Raw genomic sequence first — 17,283 nt, 5'->3', positions numbered from 1 at the left:
CTGAGTACACTTCTTTGTATCCACATCACTTTATTTTTTTTCCTGAAAGTTTCTGTGATTTAACAAATCCTTGCATCTCTAGTCTCAAGTTTGGTTGAAGACTATGGGAATTCAAACTGCCTTCATATCTGCTTAACACCTCTCAGAGCAAGCCTTTGCAATGACACTTGCTTCTGCTATAACAAAAAGATACAGATTTTTACATACTTACCATAATATTAAATCCTTTCCAAATACTGTCCACAAAATTCAAAAGCATTAAAGTATTTTCTTAACCCTTTTTTCTAGGTCTCTACTGCGTGCAAGACCTCCCTCTGCATTCCTTTTCTCCAGTAACACCTTCCTCTAGAGTAGCAGCACCTTTTAACGGAGCACATGCCTGCTGGCTTTAATGTCTTAGCTTTGTCACAATTAAGAAATAGATATTCAGAAGAATAAATTGGGCCTTGACATAGTAGACTATTTGAAGTATCCCTTAATCTTCTGGATGATTTTAAAAGTTTGTGTGGTTATTTCATTTGGAAATCAAACCAAAGCAACTCCCTCCTCCCTCTCCTCTTTTTGCTCTTGTAAAATAACTGTGACAGCCTGGAGAAATATTGTCTATCTTGGTTCCAACCACTGCCCCGAAGGTGTAAAGCTATAGACGAGTTCAATACAGCTTGTTTCATTGCTAATTTCAGTGGGCATGTCGAGCTTCTTGTTCCCCTGGCTTAACAGTAAAATTGACTTTCTAATTTTAGAACAGGAGAGTTCTGCACACTCACAGACCAAAAATGCTACTTTTCCAATAGGTTTAAGCGCAGATTTTTCCTTCTTAAAAACACAGAATCAGACTCAGAACTTGACAGAAAAAAAAATGTATTTAGGAACATTTCCTCTAAACCAGATGTTTCAACAACAATCTTCAGATTGCTTTTTCCTTGGGAGATAACTCTTTAAAATGCCTCTGGTTAGCCTTCCCTACAGCACTCCACACCTTAGCTGGTAATTGCCCTGATTTTAGAGAAAGGCAGCAGGCAGGTCCGAACAGCCTGTCTACTTGCAGTGGAAGATTAGTGTGTCTCATAGGCCAACCATGAGGTTCACACATGCTGTGGCACTGAACCTTACACCAGCCTCATCATTAACTCTCTCCTGTACTGTCAGGAAAGCAGTGTATCCTTCCTTCCCTCCCACTAACCAACCTCCCAATTTCACTCTTTGGCAGTGTTCTGGTGATGCTTTCTTAGCACCCAGTAATCATTTGCCCTGGTAACATCCCACCTGTGACTCAGCTCCACAGAAAAGGTAAATATGGAAAGAGAGAATCAAAGTAAAGCTCAAATGCATACAGTTCTGCCCTACTCCTACACAGGCAAGTGAAAACCCAAATCCCCGCTATGTTCCCAGGAATCCCTCTCTTTGGCACTCCAGCTAAAAGCAGGACTCCTAAAGAGTGGGAAAGGCTCTTACCACTCATCCATAGCACCAGTGCTACAGAACGAGGGAACCTGGCCAAGCAACATGTTAGTAACATCCATGAGTACAATATTTCAACTGTTACTACCAAATTTTTTAGTTGGACATATAGACTAATATAATTGGCAATACTGAAAAAAAATACATTTTTTAAAAATATTAAAAGAACGTTAGGGTTGCAAATCAAGCAGTATAATTCACGTTTCATTGTAAGGATCTTCATACTGATTCATACTGATCACACATACTGATTTTTCTCTTAGTCTCCATCTAAATATTTGCTTTCTTTACTCTTCCCCTACCACAAGTATTTCTTCTCCAGTTGCAAAAGTTCCATTTCTTGCATATTTTTGTTACAGAAAAATTAATACTCAGTCTCTCAAGTGAAAGACAGATCAGTGTCATCTTTCACCCCAGCTGGCCAGCACACCTATATACACAGAACTATGCTTGCCAGTAAATAATTCTCCTGTGTTAACAGCTGTTTTCACCTGTCTGATGACTGTGCATTCTTATGTATCTTAATTCTTCCTTAATTGCTATGTTGCTGAAGGAAGCATCTGGATTATCATTAGCTGTTCATTAGGACTGCTCTCAGTAAGTTTACAAGTTGTGATTACAATTGTGGAGTAAAATCCTTATTTGTGGTTTATCCAAGCAGCAGCAGAAGCACTTCTTTTCATAAACAAGATTAATCCTTTAAAACCCTGAATAGGAGATATTTTACTAGGAGAGTTACATAAGCATAATGAGAGTGCCAAAACTGGAATCCTAAAGTAAAGAGAAAAAACACCGCTTCTACAAAACAATTGCTGATGCCCACTGACCCAAAGGCTTGATCAGGAGGCTACATTTTTGAAACTGTGCATGCACTAGAGATAGCTACAACCTTCATCATCTGCTGCTTAGAGTCACTGCAAACAAGATTTATTTTCATGTCATTCATGAGAGCAAAATCTTGATTTTTGAATAAATAGTAATTTTTCATCAAGACATTGTAATTCTCTTTGAGACTCTTAGGGACTAAATCAGGGGTTTATCTCACTGAAATACATAAAACAAATGTAGAATACACCCACACCCTCTCTCTGTCACAGAGCACATGTTCTTGGTGTTGAATGTGCATAAAATCAAACCTTATTCAATCTATAAGAATTAAAAAAGAATTGCATATAGACAGTATGCATGCCCTGAATGTGTAAGTGTAACTCTAACATAAAATACAGATATCAGTGAGAGTATGGGAATGTATTACTGGTGGTTTTGAATAATTAAGACATTTCAGAATGGTTTATTGTACAGTTGTCCACTGAGCATCTAACAACCTTGCCAAAAATTAAGTTATTCAGACATAAAATTCCATGTCAGGCATCCAACTAGCTTTGAAATTTTGGGGAAATTCAAGTTAAATTTGTAACCATATAGCCATGTGCAGTAGTGTTTAGGAGAACAGCATTGCTTTTCTCGTATTAGAAGATGTTTAGAATTGGAAATAGATGTTTTAAAAATAGAAGAACATTATACTGGCTCTACGCTTTTCAGAGAGGACTCAACTGACAAGGCAGTAATTCTTTGGATATTTTGATAAACTTTGGATATTGCATCCAAATTGCAAAACTGTATTTGCTTTTCCCTTTTAAAATCTGCCAATATATTTCCAAACTATACATCTCAAGGAGGGGGGAAAAAAATAGACATTATTTTGAAAAACACATCATACAGAGACTTGTGAGAGTTTGTCTGCCAAATTCTCCTCTGCCCAGAACCCTATGGAAAAAATATCATGTGTTCATAAGTAAAACTGTTTTTAATGAATATGCATATGAGATTAATTCTAAGATGTCCTATCTTCTGAAACTTTTGAGAGTTTCCCTAATATAGATGTTATCAAATGCATGATACATATATATTGTTGTACGTGTTATATTTTTTAAATCCGTTATTATCTTAACATCTTATTATAGTCTTCTTTGGTTCTTTTCTGTGCCTTTTGCTTTCCTTGCCTTAACTACTTTAGACAGAAAGATCTGCAAGTGTCTGTAAGAAAATTAATTGCCCCAACAATTAACAGGAAAATGCATCTCAGAGGAAACATTTCATAATCAATTGGTTTCCAGGTACAATATTTGGCACTTAGGAATAGATTAATTGGATGGAAAACTATTCAAGCTAATTATTTTCTTTCTAGCATCAGATTAAATATAAGATTCAAACTAAAAATGAAGAAGTTCGTCTCAGTGTTGTACAATTTTTGCGCCCACAGTGACAAGCCATGTTTGATATGGTACAGTCCTGTTTTCTCAGATGCTGCCCATTCAGTGAGCAGGGCTTCGTGACTGAGCCCTGACCACACGAGTGTGCAGCACTGGGGTAGCCAAGCTGGCCCTTTTACCTCCACGCTCTGTGCCATGCAGACGTGTATTTCTTGGTCTATTGGTATGATGGCCTTCATCTTTAATATGGAATAAGAGCACATATGTACTTGCCAGAGCTCCTATAAATAAATGTATGGAGACTCTGATGCATTAAGGTATAGCTGAAATTGAAATTATAAAAATATTGAAAACATTCTTTGGTATTGATTTTACAGTTGATTTAGAAAGACAATATAAGAAATCAAAGATGAAAGTCATATTGTCTCACTTTCTACAGTATAAATTGAATAGTTATAATGTTCCACAGTCCCCATGTTGAGGTTCACAACACTAATATTTAGAAAAGCTTCCAATGAATAAAGACTTAAAATAGATATCTTGTCAATGTCAAAGGTATTCTACAGATAGTTCAGACAAATCTGAGGAAAAGCAGACACGTGCTTGCAAAACACCAGAGAACTTATGGCAAGAAAGGATGGAGATAGTAGTCATCCATTCAGCTAATTGCACATTTGATTATTAGCTTCAGGTAACCCCTGAAACTAATAATAATATTAATACATTTACATAAGTTCAGGCAATCCCTCAACCACCACCCTGACAGTGAATGTCAACCATAAAGACATCACAGCTAACTAATCCCCTTTGTATTCTTCATATTGTCAACGCGAATGCAGGAATTAAGTAGCAGACAGGCTCTTTATGGTGTGGTTACATTCACTAGTGGACTGTGACTTTGCATCGTGACCAGCCCACACTGGTCTTGAATCAAAGACAAAGAAGCAGTGCTATCAGGTACCCAAATTTTAAAATGTACCTAATAAGAATTCCTATTTATACTTGCCTGGAAAAGCTCTCAGTGTTTCTGAGTAACAAGTGGTAACTTATGCTGTAATGATTACTGTAATTTCCAAAGAATCATGCAACAAGGCAGTCTTCATGGATCCCTTATTTGACACAGAAGATAGAGCCTGCTTCCCCACTCCTACACCCTCTAAAATGTAGTTATGTCTAAATTCTTATGTAACATCTTTTCTATGCATTCCTATGCACAATTTTGTGTGAAAATATCATAAAACATGATTCATAAACTTATACAATGAGGATGGATTTCAAATTGAAAAATTTAGACCTCAAAAAAAAAAAAAAAGATGCAAATTGAACCCATACAGAATACTCAAACAGCTTTGTAGAACATTAAAAATGTATACCCCAGATGACACTCTAAGCTTGAAAACATTTTCAGAAGATGGAGTGGGGCGGTAGAGGTGGAAGTACTGCTTGTTGCTGCAGATTGCCATGCAGGCGGGGGAATGAATCACATTACACACTCCTTTCGTGTAAGCAAAAATATTCAGTGATCACACAGAGAGCTCTACCTATGGAATCTTACACCTCAGTTTTCTGTCCTGTTGGTGATTTTACACACATGTGTGTTTGTGTGTGTAGTGGGATTAATGATGTCCACAAAGACACGCCATCCTATTATCCCAACAAAGTCTGATATCTCCTATCTGTATGTAAGTTGACAGAAACTCCTCCAAAAGAGCTATAAGACACCTGCAGTTCCATAAAACTCGACATAAACTCCTCAGAGGAAAAGCTTTTCATGAGTTAAAAGGAAAAGCCACCTTCGGTGGATGTTCACTCCAAAGGGACTAGCTGGCACATGAAGAAAAGATCTCCATTTAACTCCTGCTCTGTCACACGTTGTGTGTGACCCTGGCCAAGGTATTAAAGCTAATCCAGTTACAGTGGGCCACAAAACAATGCACCACTGACTTCTGCATCCTCTCAGTGATTAGCTCAGTGCAGCTCCCCACTCAGTGGTTCAACTTAAATGCAACTCACTCCAAACCTAGCTATGTAACCCCATTGCACATAAACCCTAGTAGGTGATGCTGTTCATTATGGTCAGAACTGTCTTTAACATTTAGCATTTAACATTTAACATTCGGAATTTTCTCAGGACCAGCCTAATGATTTGTGTGGATGATGGGTTGTATTACATAACTCTGTTAAGCTTCTGATCCATGCATTGCTGGATGTTAACTTTCTTTCATCCCCCAAAGTGGGAATCCCTGTGCCTCAGCAGTAACAAGCATATTTTCAACCTCTTTTCATACTTTAAAAGACATCCACTTTCCAACTCTCTGAGTAATTAGTATTACTTCTTACAAGATTTCCTCCAAGGAAAAGAAAATCAACGGCACCATTAGAAACACTTTCACAAGATGTATTTTTGCATTTAATATTAGATTTTTTAATAGACAGAAGATTACTCAGTTGCTGTTTCTTTTCTAATAGGTAGCAAACTGTTTCTGTCCCATTGGAATTGATATTTTGAGCCCTGGGGCTGCTAAAGGTTTAAGGACTACAGTGATAAGTACCAAAAACACAGAGCAAGCATGATAATGATGAATCCCTAAGATTCTTAAGGGAAATCATTCCTCCTTGGGTTTAAAATGACATTTATCATACTGGATAACAACAACATAAAATAAAGATGCTAAATATGCATGAGGTTTATTCAGACTGTTGGGAATGTCTTTTAGGTACTCCAACACTGTACAGAAAGGAGGATATCTCCTCTACAAGGGAGGTGGCAGAAATACCCATAAAGCACCAGAAAGAGAGAGAAGAGGGGACTAGGAACAAATGTATCTGTGAACAAGCCATGTCGTCTGTCAGCAAATTACTTGGGCTTCACTTCCCTCAAACTATCTGATTCTCATATCCGCACGCCAAGAACTCTTAATGAAAGAGCATTAAACACCTAACATTACTTATTGTTTGCAGATTTTACAGACAGTTCATTTAATCTGAACAACTGCAGCAACTTCAGAAGACTCCCTGTAGACAAATCCTGGCATTTTAGCAAAGTCATGCTGATCGCCGTCCCAGTGAACCTCATTTTATGGAAGGTACTACATATCAGAGAAAACAGCCTAATTACCAGTGCATCACAGAGAAATTTGTGTCTTGACAACTTCTTAAAATCCCCCAAATATAAGTCTGCTTTCCCCATGTATGCATTATAATATAGTCTTCAGTTATATAGGTATAGGGATCATCAGAGTTTCCTCCAGGACTTCCCAGGTTCATTTAACCAACCTTCATCTTTCGAGCTACCAAAACTGGTAACTGGTGATGAAGATATCACACCTTTTCTCAAACTCCTAGATAAGCTCATGAACACGGGAATATTGAGTACTCATTGCAAGTACAGTTTTGGTGTCATTTGTTAACTATGGAACATGCAGCAGTATTTGGATCCTTTCCATTATTGCTTTTCTCTCTCTATATATAAAGTAATAAAATGTAATAAAAAAATACAAAGGGGATAAACCCCCCTGCCTTCAGATGAGCTATGACAGGAAATTAAATTCATCCCTCCTTACAAGCACTCTTCCTGCAGCCAAAATTCCTTCTGCTCAGAGATCTACCCTGCGATCACAGCTGATATGAGTTGGGAGAGCTAGTCCAACTCAAACTGAGCATCACTTTCACAGGTTTTCTTCTCCTGTGACAGTGTAGAAGATTTAGAATTTCTTCCCAGGATTTTTGGATACAAATAACTGGACAGCGTAGAGTGGACAGGAGAGCTGGATGAAGTATTTATACTGAGTATGGTGGACAGTCAGTGAATGGCCACTGGCCTGTGACCAGTTAGACCATTAAGAGGCCAGTCTGCAAGTCTCTGTAATTATTCACTGGACTTATTTTCCATCTGGGATAGATTATCACAAAAGAAGAGCCAAATATAGTAATGTGCTAGAAAATGACCACAGATTCTAATACAAATTGGAGCTAGTGCAAAGCCTTCTCAAATTAACATGATGTCTTTGATCAGTTGACTATATTTTTTTCATGATTTGTATCATTATTCCCACACATGCAATGACTGCCGACAGTTTGTAACACCAGCCCTCCCCGGTGTGTGTAGTGAACTAGCATAACAGCGACACTGATCCTGACTTTCTGCTTCCAAATTCGAGCCCTACAAAATCTGCCAAGTCTGGGCTGCCACTGAAAAAGGTGGCCGTCTATCCCTGATCTCTTTTGACCCAAATACAACCTCTAGAAACTAAGGACATGATGGCTACATACTAAAGTTTCGGTTATCCTTTTCAGTTATTCATAACACAGGCAGGAGGGGTAGATCAGGAGAAAATAGTCAACATATCAACATATTCTGGAAACATGAAGCACTATTTAACAGCTATTCTTCACCACATTGAAAATATAAAAGCATATATATATATGCAAATATAAAGCAGCAAACAGCTGTACTGTAGTAAATCCTGCCTGTGCCCTAAAACATTTTGGCATAGTTTTATTCTTTGCACTTCACCACAAAGTAGAATAAAAGCCCTTATAATATCTCTCTGCTGATCAAGTACTCTTCTAAAGAGGAGATGTCTGACTTACTCCCATTCATCACAAAAAATGTTGTATGTGATGGAGAGATCCATAGAGGTATAAAAAGGTACAGACACTGCAGAGTCTACTTTCCTGACTCTTCAGACAGTAGTTGTGAACTGTTAAGTCATGTCAAGTTAGATTTCATGGGTACTTCACCTCTATCACTTTCCTTAGGATGATATGTATATAGCAATGATGTAGCTCTGTGTATCAACAGTTGTAACCAGTTCAGGGATGTTAAATGGTATATAACTGTACATTAATATTTCAGAAGGATAATACCTGAATGAGGGAATTTTATGTTTTCAAACTACTTCAACAGACAACGTAGGCAATTCAATGGTAATTGTCACTTTTTCCCATTTCCAATAAAATTATGCTCACAAACAAAGGAATTAACTTCTTTTCTAAGGAGAACCCTAAAATTCAGCTGAAATTAAAGGTAATCATCTTCTTCACAATGACAGCTGAGTTGCTGTCTTCATCTTTTCATTCTTCATTCTTCATCTAAATGTCAGAGGTATAGAAACAGAGTCCACCTCTAAGATGACAGGAGACTATCTACATGCTTTTGAACTGCTTTCCTGCAACCTTTTTGTTTTTAAATGAATGAGTCTCTTTCAAAGAAATAGGTGAAAAAATCCCCTAGTACTGTCTTTATCTAATAGCTGTTGATTAATATTTTCTCTCATTTCTTTTGATTTGCTTCAAGATGATAACTTGATAACCTTTTTAATCTGCATTGAGTAGGATGATTTCAAGAGAGAATCCACATTTCTTGATAAATAAATAAAATAGCTTTCCTTTTAAAAATGAAGAAGTGGGTCAGCATGTAAAAGACAGATGCATTGAGGCTTGGTTCACACAAATCTATTTTGCCTCAACGTCTCAGAGTTCTCTCTGAGAGCACACATTTAAGTTTTAAAATGAGAAATGAGGAATAGAGGTTTTTTGACTAATTGCTTTCAAATATGTGAAATATAAACACGACTTCTAAGATATTTAGTGCTTTCACATCATCACAACACAAAAATTCTTAGAAATACGAAACAGTATGAAACTCCAAAGCTATGCAGGACAAATGCCTTTATAGCTAATCATTATCTAGATGCTAGATGACTGGGAAGTATAAATGGAGTTAAACTCCATTATTTCAGAATCAAATTAATGTATTATATCTGCCTTTGTTGATGTTGAGTGAATAGCCAGTTTTTGGAGCAAAATCATTACTTGGAAAGTAACTTTGAAACCACATATATGATATCATTTGCTCCCCTACAATAATAATAATAAACAAACAAACAAACAAAAAAAGATTTTTTTTCTGCTCCCAATTATAAGCAAGAATTCTCACATTGCTTTGTATTTTGAAGTGTCCCACTCTGTGTCGTGCTTGAAAAAAGTATATACCATATATGCTTGAAAAAGTATATACCATACTTGTATATATCCCATCTGAAAGCGTGTTTGATTTCTACAGTCCTTTTCTTCCTCCAGTTTCATCATGATGAACAATGAGTTTCTCATCATGAGCTTATGTGATTCACACCACAATGGGGCAAAATACACCAACTTAGTTTTGCTTCAGCATGTATTGTTTCTGTAACTTCAGAGTAGACATTTTTCTCTCCACAAAATACTATACCTCTAGTTGGTAAAGTTGTGTGAACACATGAATAACAACGTAAAAAATATTAATGGTGCTCACAAACATACAACTATGTGTATGAAGCATTTTTATGAGCACCAGCAAGACACACAATATAATTATTGAGGCTATCAGGCTGTTACATATGTCACATTTGTCACTTTTGTTGCAACAAACAGAAGCATTCAGAAGCATTTTAGAATTACAGCATGCTCGAGAGTCTGTCAAACGTGATGCAACAAGTAAGATAATGAGGCAATAGCTCACTGCTGTTACAACACAAAAACTAGATGTTAAATTACATAATATGAGATCTCATAATAGATTTGAAAATGAGAAATATAGGGCACTAAGGTAAATGGTATAATCATCATAAAAAAAAAAAAAAGTATTGTCCAGGAAAATCAAACAGAATGATGCTTTACGTTTTCCTGTCACTGTTTTATCTAATATCAAGTTAATTGCTTTTATGATAGAAGTGTTAAAAAAAATAAGCACTAACATACCATAACATGATAAAATGAGAGACACAAGAACAAATGAGGGATATAGCCCAGAAAATACTGTTGTTGTTTCCTACTGTGTCAAGATTATTACAGATTGAATCGGTCACCCTGTAGTTCACAATCAAAATAAAGGAGCACACCCCCATAGCAGGACCAGCATCTGATTTCAGGCAGTAAAAGCCAATAAATGGTTTAATGCTACAGAGCTGTAACCCAAGAGCACAAACAAGAAAGTTTCAGAAGAAATGCTATCTTTGTAACATTTCCAACAATAAGCATGGGGAAAGAAAATTGGTGAGCAAAGCTTATCTGTGATACAGTTCAACTACAATTGGAGATAAGACAGTAAACAGTCATATCCAGACATTAAGGTTCTACCCGGTGACGGCCAAGTTTTGCCCGTTTTGTACTAGCTTGGATGAATGGTCTCATTTGTCCACAAGTATGGAGAACGATAATGTATTCTCAGTGGAATAACAAACATTTGTACTCCAAAATCTACACATTAATAAAATATATTAAGATTATAATGATATCCATTAGTAAAATATCAAGATATGGTACTAATCATCATATCATATCAAGAGCATCTTGCTTAACGTCTCCACAGCTATGGATATAGGAAAGTGCTATTGATCATGTTTTACAGGTAAGGAACTGAGGTCCCTGAAAATCTCTTAGACACTTTTTTCTGAAGTTATTAAAATTTTGGTTTAGGCACATTGAAATATCAAGTAAAACTACATCTTTAGTCACCTCAATAATTTTCCAATCCACACCTACCCACCCCGCATCACCCCAGCTTGCTTCCAGTCAAACAGGAAACACAGAAGAATAGGTGGGAACCCTGATCTTCCTCTTTTAGCGATTCTTTTTCTCATCAATCCTCACTAGCACAGCAGAGATGCCCAACTTCAGAAACACTGAGAAACTGCACTAATCCAGGAAAACATTCTTAAAATGCAGTACTGTCTTAATCTTATCTTTTCATTCTACTCACCCCGTTATATGAGGTATCAAGGAAAATTAACATCAGCCAACATCAAAAAGAAAAAAGTGAAGGATGACACATATTGATTCATATCTCCCTGATTCAATCATTTAAATTTTTTCCCAAGTCGCATTTCTGAGCCACTGGTTAATCCACATCACATGATTTTCTATTTGTTTTTTCTGGTTGTCTACATGGAAATAGAGGGATGGAAGAGAGTTCTCAAAGAACAGAAGAGATTAAGCCCGTCTAATAATCTCATGGGTCAGGATTTAGTGTTACAAAATTATTATCACCTTAGAATGAAATCAGAAGAATTGGGGAGAAGTTTATAATTGCTTCACCATTAATCTGGAACACTGTCAGAAGCCCATAGCAAGCAAGGCACTGAGAACTCCAAATCATATTTGACAGATGGGCTTAATTAGTTATTCTTCTACAGACTCATAATATTTGCTGTTAATATTCATACTAAAACACCCTGCTGGCTGTGATAATATTTATATGTTAATCCTGTTATGATAAGCTTTCGCTGCCAAAACCTCTCCAAATAAAATGAATGATATATTTCAAACTTAGATAAAGAAATGCTCAGGCATCCTGGTTAAGTTTGTCACTTGCACAAGTGCCTCCTTAATCTATGAAATTACACCTGTCACAGTAAGTTAGCTTTATTAACACTATTTCCTGATCCATGTAAAACTATCAGAAACACAAAAGCATTGAATCTCTAGTTAATTAACATTGCCACCTTTGCATTCATGCGATCAGATCTCTGAGTTTTAAGAGTAATTAACCAATATGCAAATAGAGTTTGTAGAATTTATAAAGGAACTACAGAGGTAAAACATTTGATAAAAGAGATCAATATTTAACTGTTATCCATTGTGTAAATCTAGAGACATCAAACATGTCTAGATAAAGAAAAATTGTTTCCCATGAAGTATTGAGCACACTCTCTTTCCCCATATAATGCTTGATCTTCCTTCTTAAAATGAATAGCAAAGCATGACTAATTTTAATGAAGAAAACAACATACTGAATTGAAATATTTTACATGTGTTTATAAACAATGAGGAAGAATTTTTCAAAAGTTTTAAAAAATCACAAAATCTCAACTGGAGAACTCACATGGAATAAGTCAAAACAAAAGTACCTGTTACACATATGTCTGTGATCTTGTCTTCTCTTGATTTTCTTCCCAATAAAATCTAAAATGTATACTAGATCACATTTCTTTTACTAAACATGAAGCCATGCTTATATTCAGCATGTGAAAGCACACAGCAAACACTACCACCACGAGAAAGCTGACATAATACTGTTTGTGAAGAAGGGGTCATTTTGAAGGTTTGCTACTGAATGATGAGTACTAAAGAGAAATAAGATGCCAAGCTTCAATCAACTATGATGCTGCATTATATTTTCCTGATGAATAGGAGAAATCAGGCAAGTGCACTCTATGGAGCCAACAAGATAGAGTGTGATGGAAAATGCACCTTTGAAATAAACTTTTATTCTGATCCAATATCCATTTCAGTCAATGAAAATATTCACACTGTCTTTGAATAGCTTTGAACTGGGGTTTTAAAGAATCTGACAGGTTTTGCTAGACAACAGGGAGCTGTGACCTTGGCATATATATACACATTGCTTTTTTGACAAACAAAATTTAATCGGGTACAAGACAACAGATGATATAAGTACCAATATTATATCAGAGAAATTGTGTAGAAACTGAGTTTTAGTAAGGAGAAAGGGATTTATACTATGATTATGAAGGGAATTCTTTTCCTTCCTCTCTTTTTTCATATACCCAGATTCCAAAGTCATGAAGCTTCCTAGTTATTAGACTTGGTAGGTATTTATTGAAAATTTCAAAAGTCCATAATAAATCCCTATACCTGTAAGATTTTGTAAGATTTCAGAAGTAAATCACAGCAAAATTGGAATTCCCATGTTGTATGGCAAGTTCTCTAACAGCAATACCAAACACAATACGCTTGTAGTTTGTCGGATCTTTATAAATATGCATTTGACATACATTTCCAGAAGCAATGGACAAGAAGGAGAGACTGATATAAAAATTATTCAGTAAAGCACTCAGTTGTGATTAGAAGAGGAACATCCACCTGCCAGAGGATGGCTGTTTGAAAGAGGTCAACATCCTATCTAAGTGGTTGCACAATGGGAATGTAAAATGGAAAACCTATTCTCTTCTGCAGATTAAAAATTCATATAAATCTCATGAACAAAAATGTGGGGTTTATGCTATGAATATTTTTTAGTTTCCCCTGGAAATTTTGGCCAAAAAAATAATAATAATAAAAATCCCAAACAGCCCTATAATTACCCATGGTACAATGTCTGGCAGCAAATAATTTGAAGAGATTAAACTAGTCACAACCAAATGCTAAAATATGAAACATATTTTTCCAAATAGTATATGAAAACAATATTTCCTGCTAGCTTTAACTTCCTTTGAGTATTAAGATTGAGTAACATTTTTGTTCAAAGTGCATGTAGTAGAATTTGCAATGTACTACAAAACAAAGACAGCCGCAGTTTTTCCAAAAGCATTTTCATCACACACTATAATAAAATTTACAACCACAGCAAAAATGCTTTGAAAAGGAAAAACAACCATCAGTTATTAAAAGACAGACTACTAGAAATGACCTACCTGTTTTCAGAGGCAGCAGATTTCCTCTGGCAAACAATAACAGCTGGTGCATATTTCCCCGTATAATCCACACTCTCTCTGATATCCCACAAGTACGGGCTGCTGGCTCTTACACTGAAGATGTTCACACCTTTCTTCACCTTCGCCCTAGGAGGCACAACAGGATATTTCATCTTTTAGATACAAAATGTCAGCTCAATCTGTTACTTCTTTCTTCATCATTTTCTCATTACTGTCCCACAGTAAATGCTATTTCTCATTAGAGTTCAACAGGATTATAAGGAATAGACAAGAGAAAATTAATTAAGAGTTCCACATTTAAAAAGAAATGATACATAGAAAAAAAAAATATCTTACTGAACTAATGGTAATTCCTGCTTTAGCCATGTCTAAATTATGGGGTGGATGTATTCTGGAGCTCACCCCTCACTCTACTCTTCCACCATCCAGTCTATAGGCACCACTGAGCGTGTTAATGCTTTCTTTTGACTAGAAGTTAGTTTATTGGAGAGGAACATACCACTTCTGTCTAAAAATGAAATCGGGTTGTTGCTAGAGTTAATACCAGTGAGGATATAGAGTGAGGAACTGAGAACCAGGTCCCAGGTTACAAGCAAAATCTACTCCACACTTTCCCCCAGCAGCACTCTGGATGACTCAAAGATGACGTTTCATATCTTTGCTTCAAAATTCATCATCTTTCCAATTCCACAAAATTTCTTCATTTTCTTTCAGTACTGTTGGGTTTAACTGTTCTATCAGCTCTGATCCTAAAAACACTTATAAATATTCTTATTTTTCCAAAAGTGCGTGGTTTCTTTGGAAGTCTATTTCCACGCATGACAAAATGTTACAGTCTTGAAGATTTGACTGGCTCCTACTGAAAAGTACTTTTCTGAGTCTCATGTATTAGCTCAATACTTCTGGTTTTGAATAATCAGTGCAGAAGAGGAACTATAACCATATTTTGAAATATCTGTTTTATCTCCTCCTAGCCGATGTTATAATCCCTAATTCTTTTTCTCCTTTTCTTTAACTAAATATCTTAAGGCACTACCGAATTATTCCAGGACTGTATAATGTCAGCCAATTTTCTGAATTAGGAGTTTCTGGTGTTGTTAACTTTTGGTTTGCAAATGTGTTTACAAAAACAAAAAGTCCACTGTGGTCAAAGAGCCTCATATATGAGCTGTCAGGAAATGACAGTTTAATTATATTTGCTTAAAGTCTCATACACAAAATCCATTCAGTGTTATGGCAAGTTCTCAGTTCAGGGGGAGGGAGGACAATAAAAAGGTATGTGAGTTTTGTATAAACAGCTGCTGCCATGCAGAGATGCTAATATCAGTAAAACAAGCACTATCATCTCTGCCTCCACATGAGATTACCTATGAAATCTTTGAAGGACAACATCCACAAACGTTTTCAAGATAAAAAGCCAAAGTATTCCTTCAACTGTCTTGGACAAAAAGGGTTATATCTCATTTCTTTTACCACTAATTCAACAGCAGTGGCTGTAATTTCCTTAGCACACCTGGAAGAATTACTATGTGAAGGCCTGCCAATTTGTGTTCAGGCTGTTTCTATGCTAATTTTACAAAATGTATTTTAAGCAGGTGCAGTTACTGTTCCTAGACCATGAACGTCCCTCAGGATGAGAAACTAGTGGTCAAAGCAGAGTGGAAATTAAACTGCATTCCTGGCATCTTACAGAGAGGGAGATGGGAAAAGGCCAGACAATCTGCATGAAACATATATCAGCATGGGGCTCTGTCCGGTTCTAGTGACCAGTATCTGGTCCCACCTTTCTGTTCCACCTCTAGAAAGGAAAACTGCTGGGTGTGAACTAAGATTCATGAGAGAAAAATGGTTCTCACTTCACAGGGAAATGAGGGTGGCTCAAATCCTTCCAAGTTAGGCTGGCTGTGATTAAGAAACTCAAACTTCTTGCTCTTCAGTGTGGTCATTGTCTCCATTAGCTGATTATGGCTGATGAGAAGATTCCAGTGTGGGATTTGGGCCGCTGAGCTGAGCATACATATTTGAAAGGGCAACTGCCCTGATGTCTTTGCTCTGACACAGGGCAATAACTGTATCACTCACAGTCAGAGACTGCAGTGATGAGAGCCATTGACTGATCTCATTTCACAAAGGCACACGTGCCTCGAGCTCCTGCTGAAAGTTTGGCCCCTTGGGTTTGCTGTGCCGGTGTTGACCATGAATGCAGCAGACAGCACATTTGATGAATAATCAATATGCTGTCCCCATGGTCTGCACATGAGCATACCTAGGATTTCTACACGGCATGAAGCCTGCTTGGGATGCTCATAGGAAAACTGATCCTGCAGGGAGAATTCTGGAAATCCTGGGCAAAGATTTTAAGCACTTGAATTTTCCTGGTGGGCAGAAAAGAGTGATGTGTCCAGGAAATCCAAACAGACTTACATAATAAAATAAAGAAATAAATAAATCCATGACTGTATGTTAGGAGCAATTACTAGGTTACAATTACCACTTAAAAATACACAAGAGGTTATACTGATTACACAACAGGTATGCTTTTAACATATTTTATTAGCAAAAATGGTAGGAAATCAAGAAAAAAGCAGCCTTAGAGGTTAGCCTACTCTACCTTGCCCTGATGTCATATATGCAATAACTTTACTGTAATTGAGAAAGATGTGCAGAGTCTCAGTGCTGCTAAGTTCAGCTACACACTGAAAACTAATGAATTTTCTTGCTTATCATTTAAAAATCATTATAAAACAGACTAAAATTAGTATACAAACAGACACAATAAATCATACCATCCTCTTACATTCTGTCTGGATTCTTTTAAATGCCAGAGAGATGATGTAAACTAGCAGCAGAATGGACACAAAAACAGAAAGAAAAGCTGAGTTTATTCTTGACATTCACATTATCCAGTGACTGCCATCCAGCACTGATTTCTAATGTTTCAAAACAAATGCAGATCCTTGTGTATACTCCTTAGGGTAATTGCAGCCTATGGATCAGCATTTCTTAGAAGAGCTTTTGATAAGGTCTAATTTAGTCATTCAATAAAACCCAAACCTCTAATTTTATTGAAAACAATAACACAAGATTGTTGTTTTCTACAGAATTAGAGGTTAGTAACTTTTTTTAGAAGAATCAGTTAAAAATATTTCTAAACTTAGGATTAAAGCAGCAAT

At 36.4% G+C, this 17,283-nt stretch overlaps 1 protein-coding gene across 1 annotated transcript in view; it reads right to left on the bottom strand.

The window, feature by feature from the left end:
- Positions 1 to 17,283, bottom strand: part of TMEM132D (transmembrane protein 132D) — a 192,208-nt gene that overhangs the window by 132,576 nt on the left and 42,349 nt on the right. The window contains exon 3 of the mRNA XM_050714282.1: positions 14,090 to 14,236. Coding sequence (XP_050570239.1) covers positions 14,090 to 14,236 — 147 coding nt within the window. The remainder of the gene's footprint in view (positions 1 to 14,089; positions 14,237 to 17,283) is intronic.

The sequence above is a fragment of the Cygnus atratus genome, chromosome 17 (assembly GCF_013377495.2).
Source record: "Cygnus atratus isolate AKBS03 ecotype Queensland, Australia chromosome 17, CAtr_DNAZoo_HiC_assembly, whole genome shotgun sequence".
NCBI lineage: Eukaryota > Metazoa > Chordata > Aves > Anseriformes > Anatidae > Cygnus > Cygnus atratus.
This window is presented reverse-complemented; position numbering and strand designations above follow the sequence as displayed.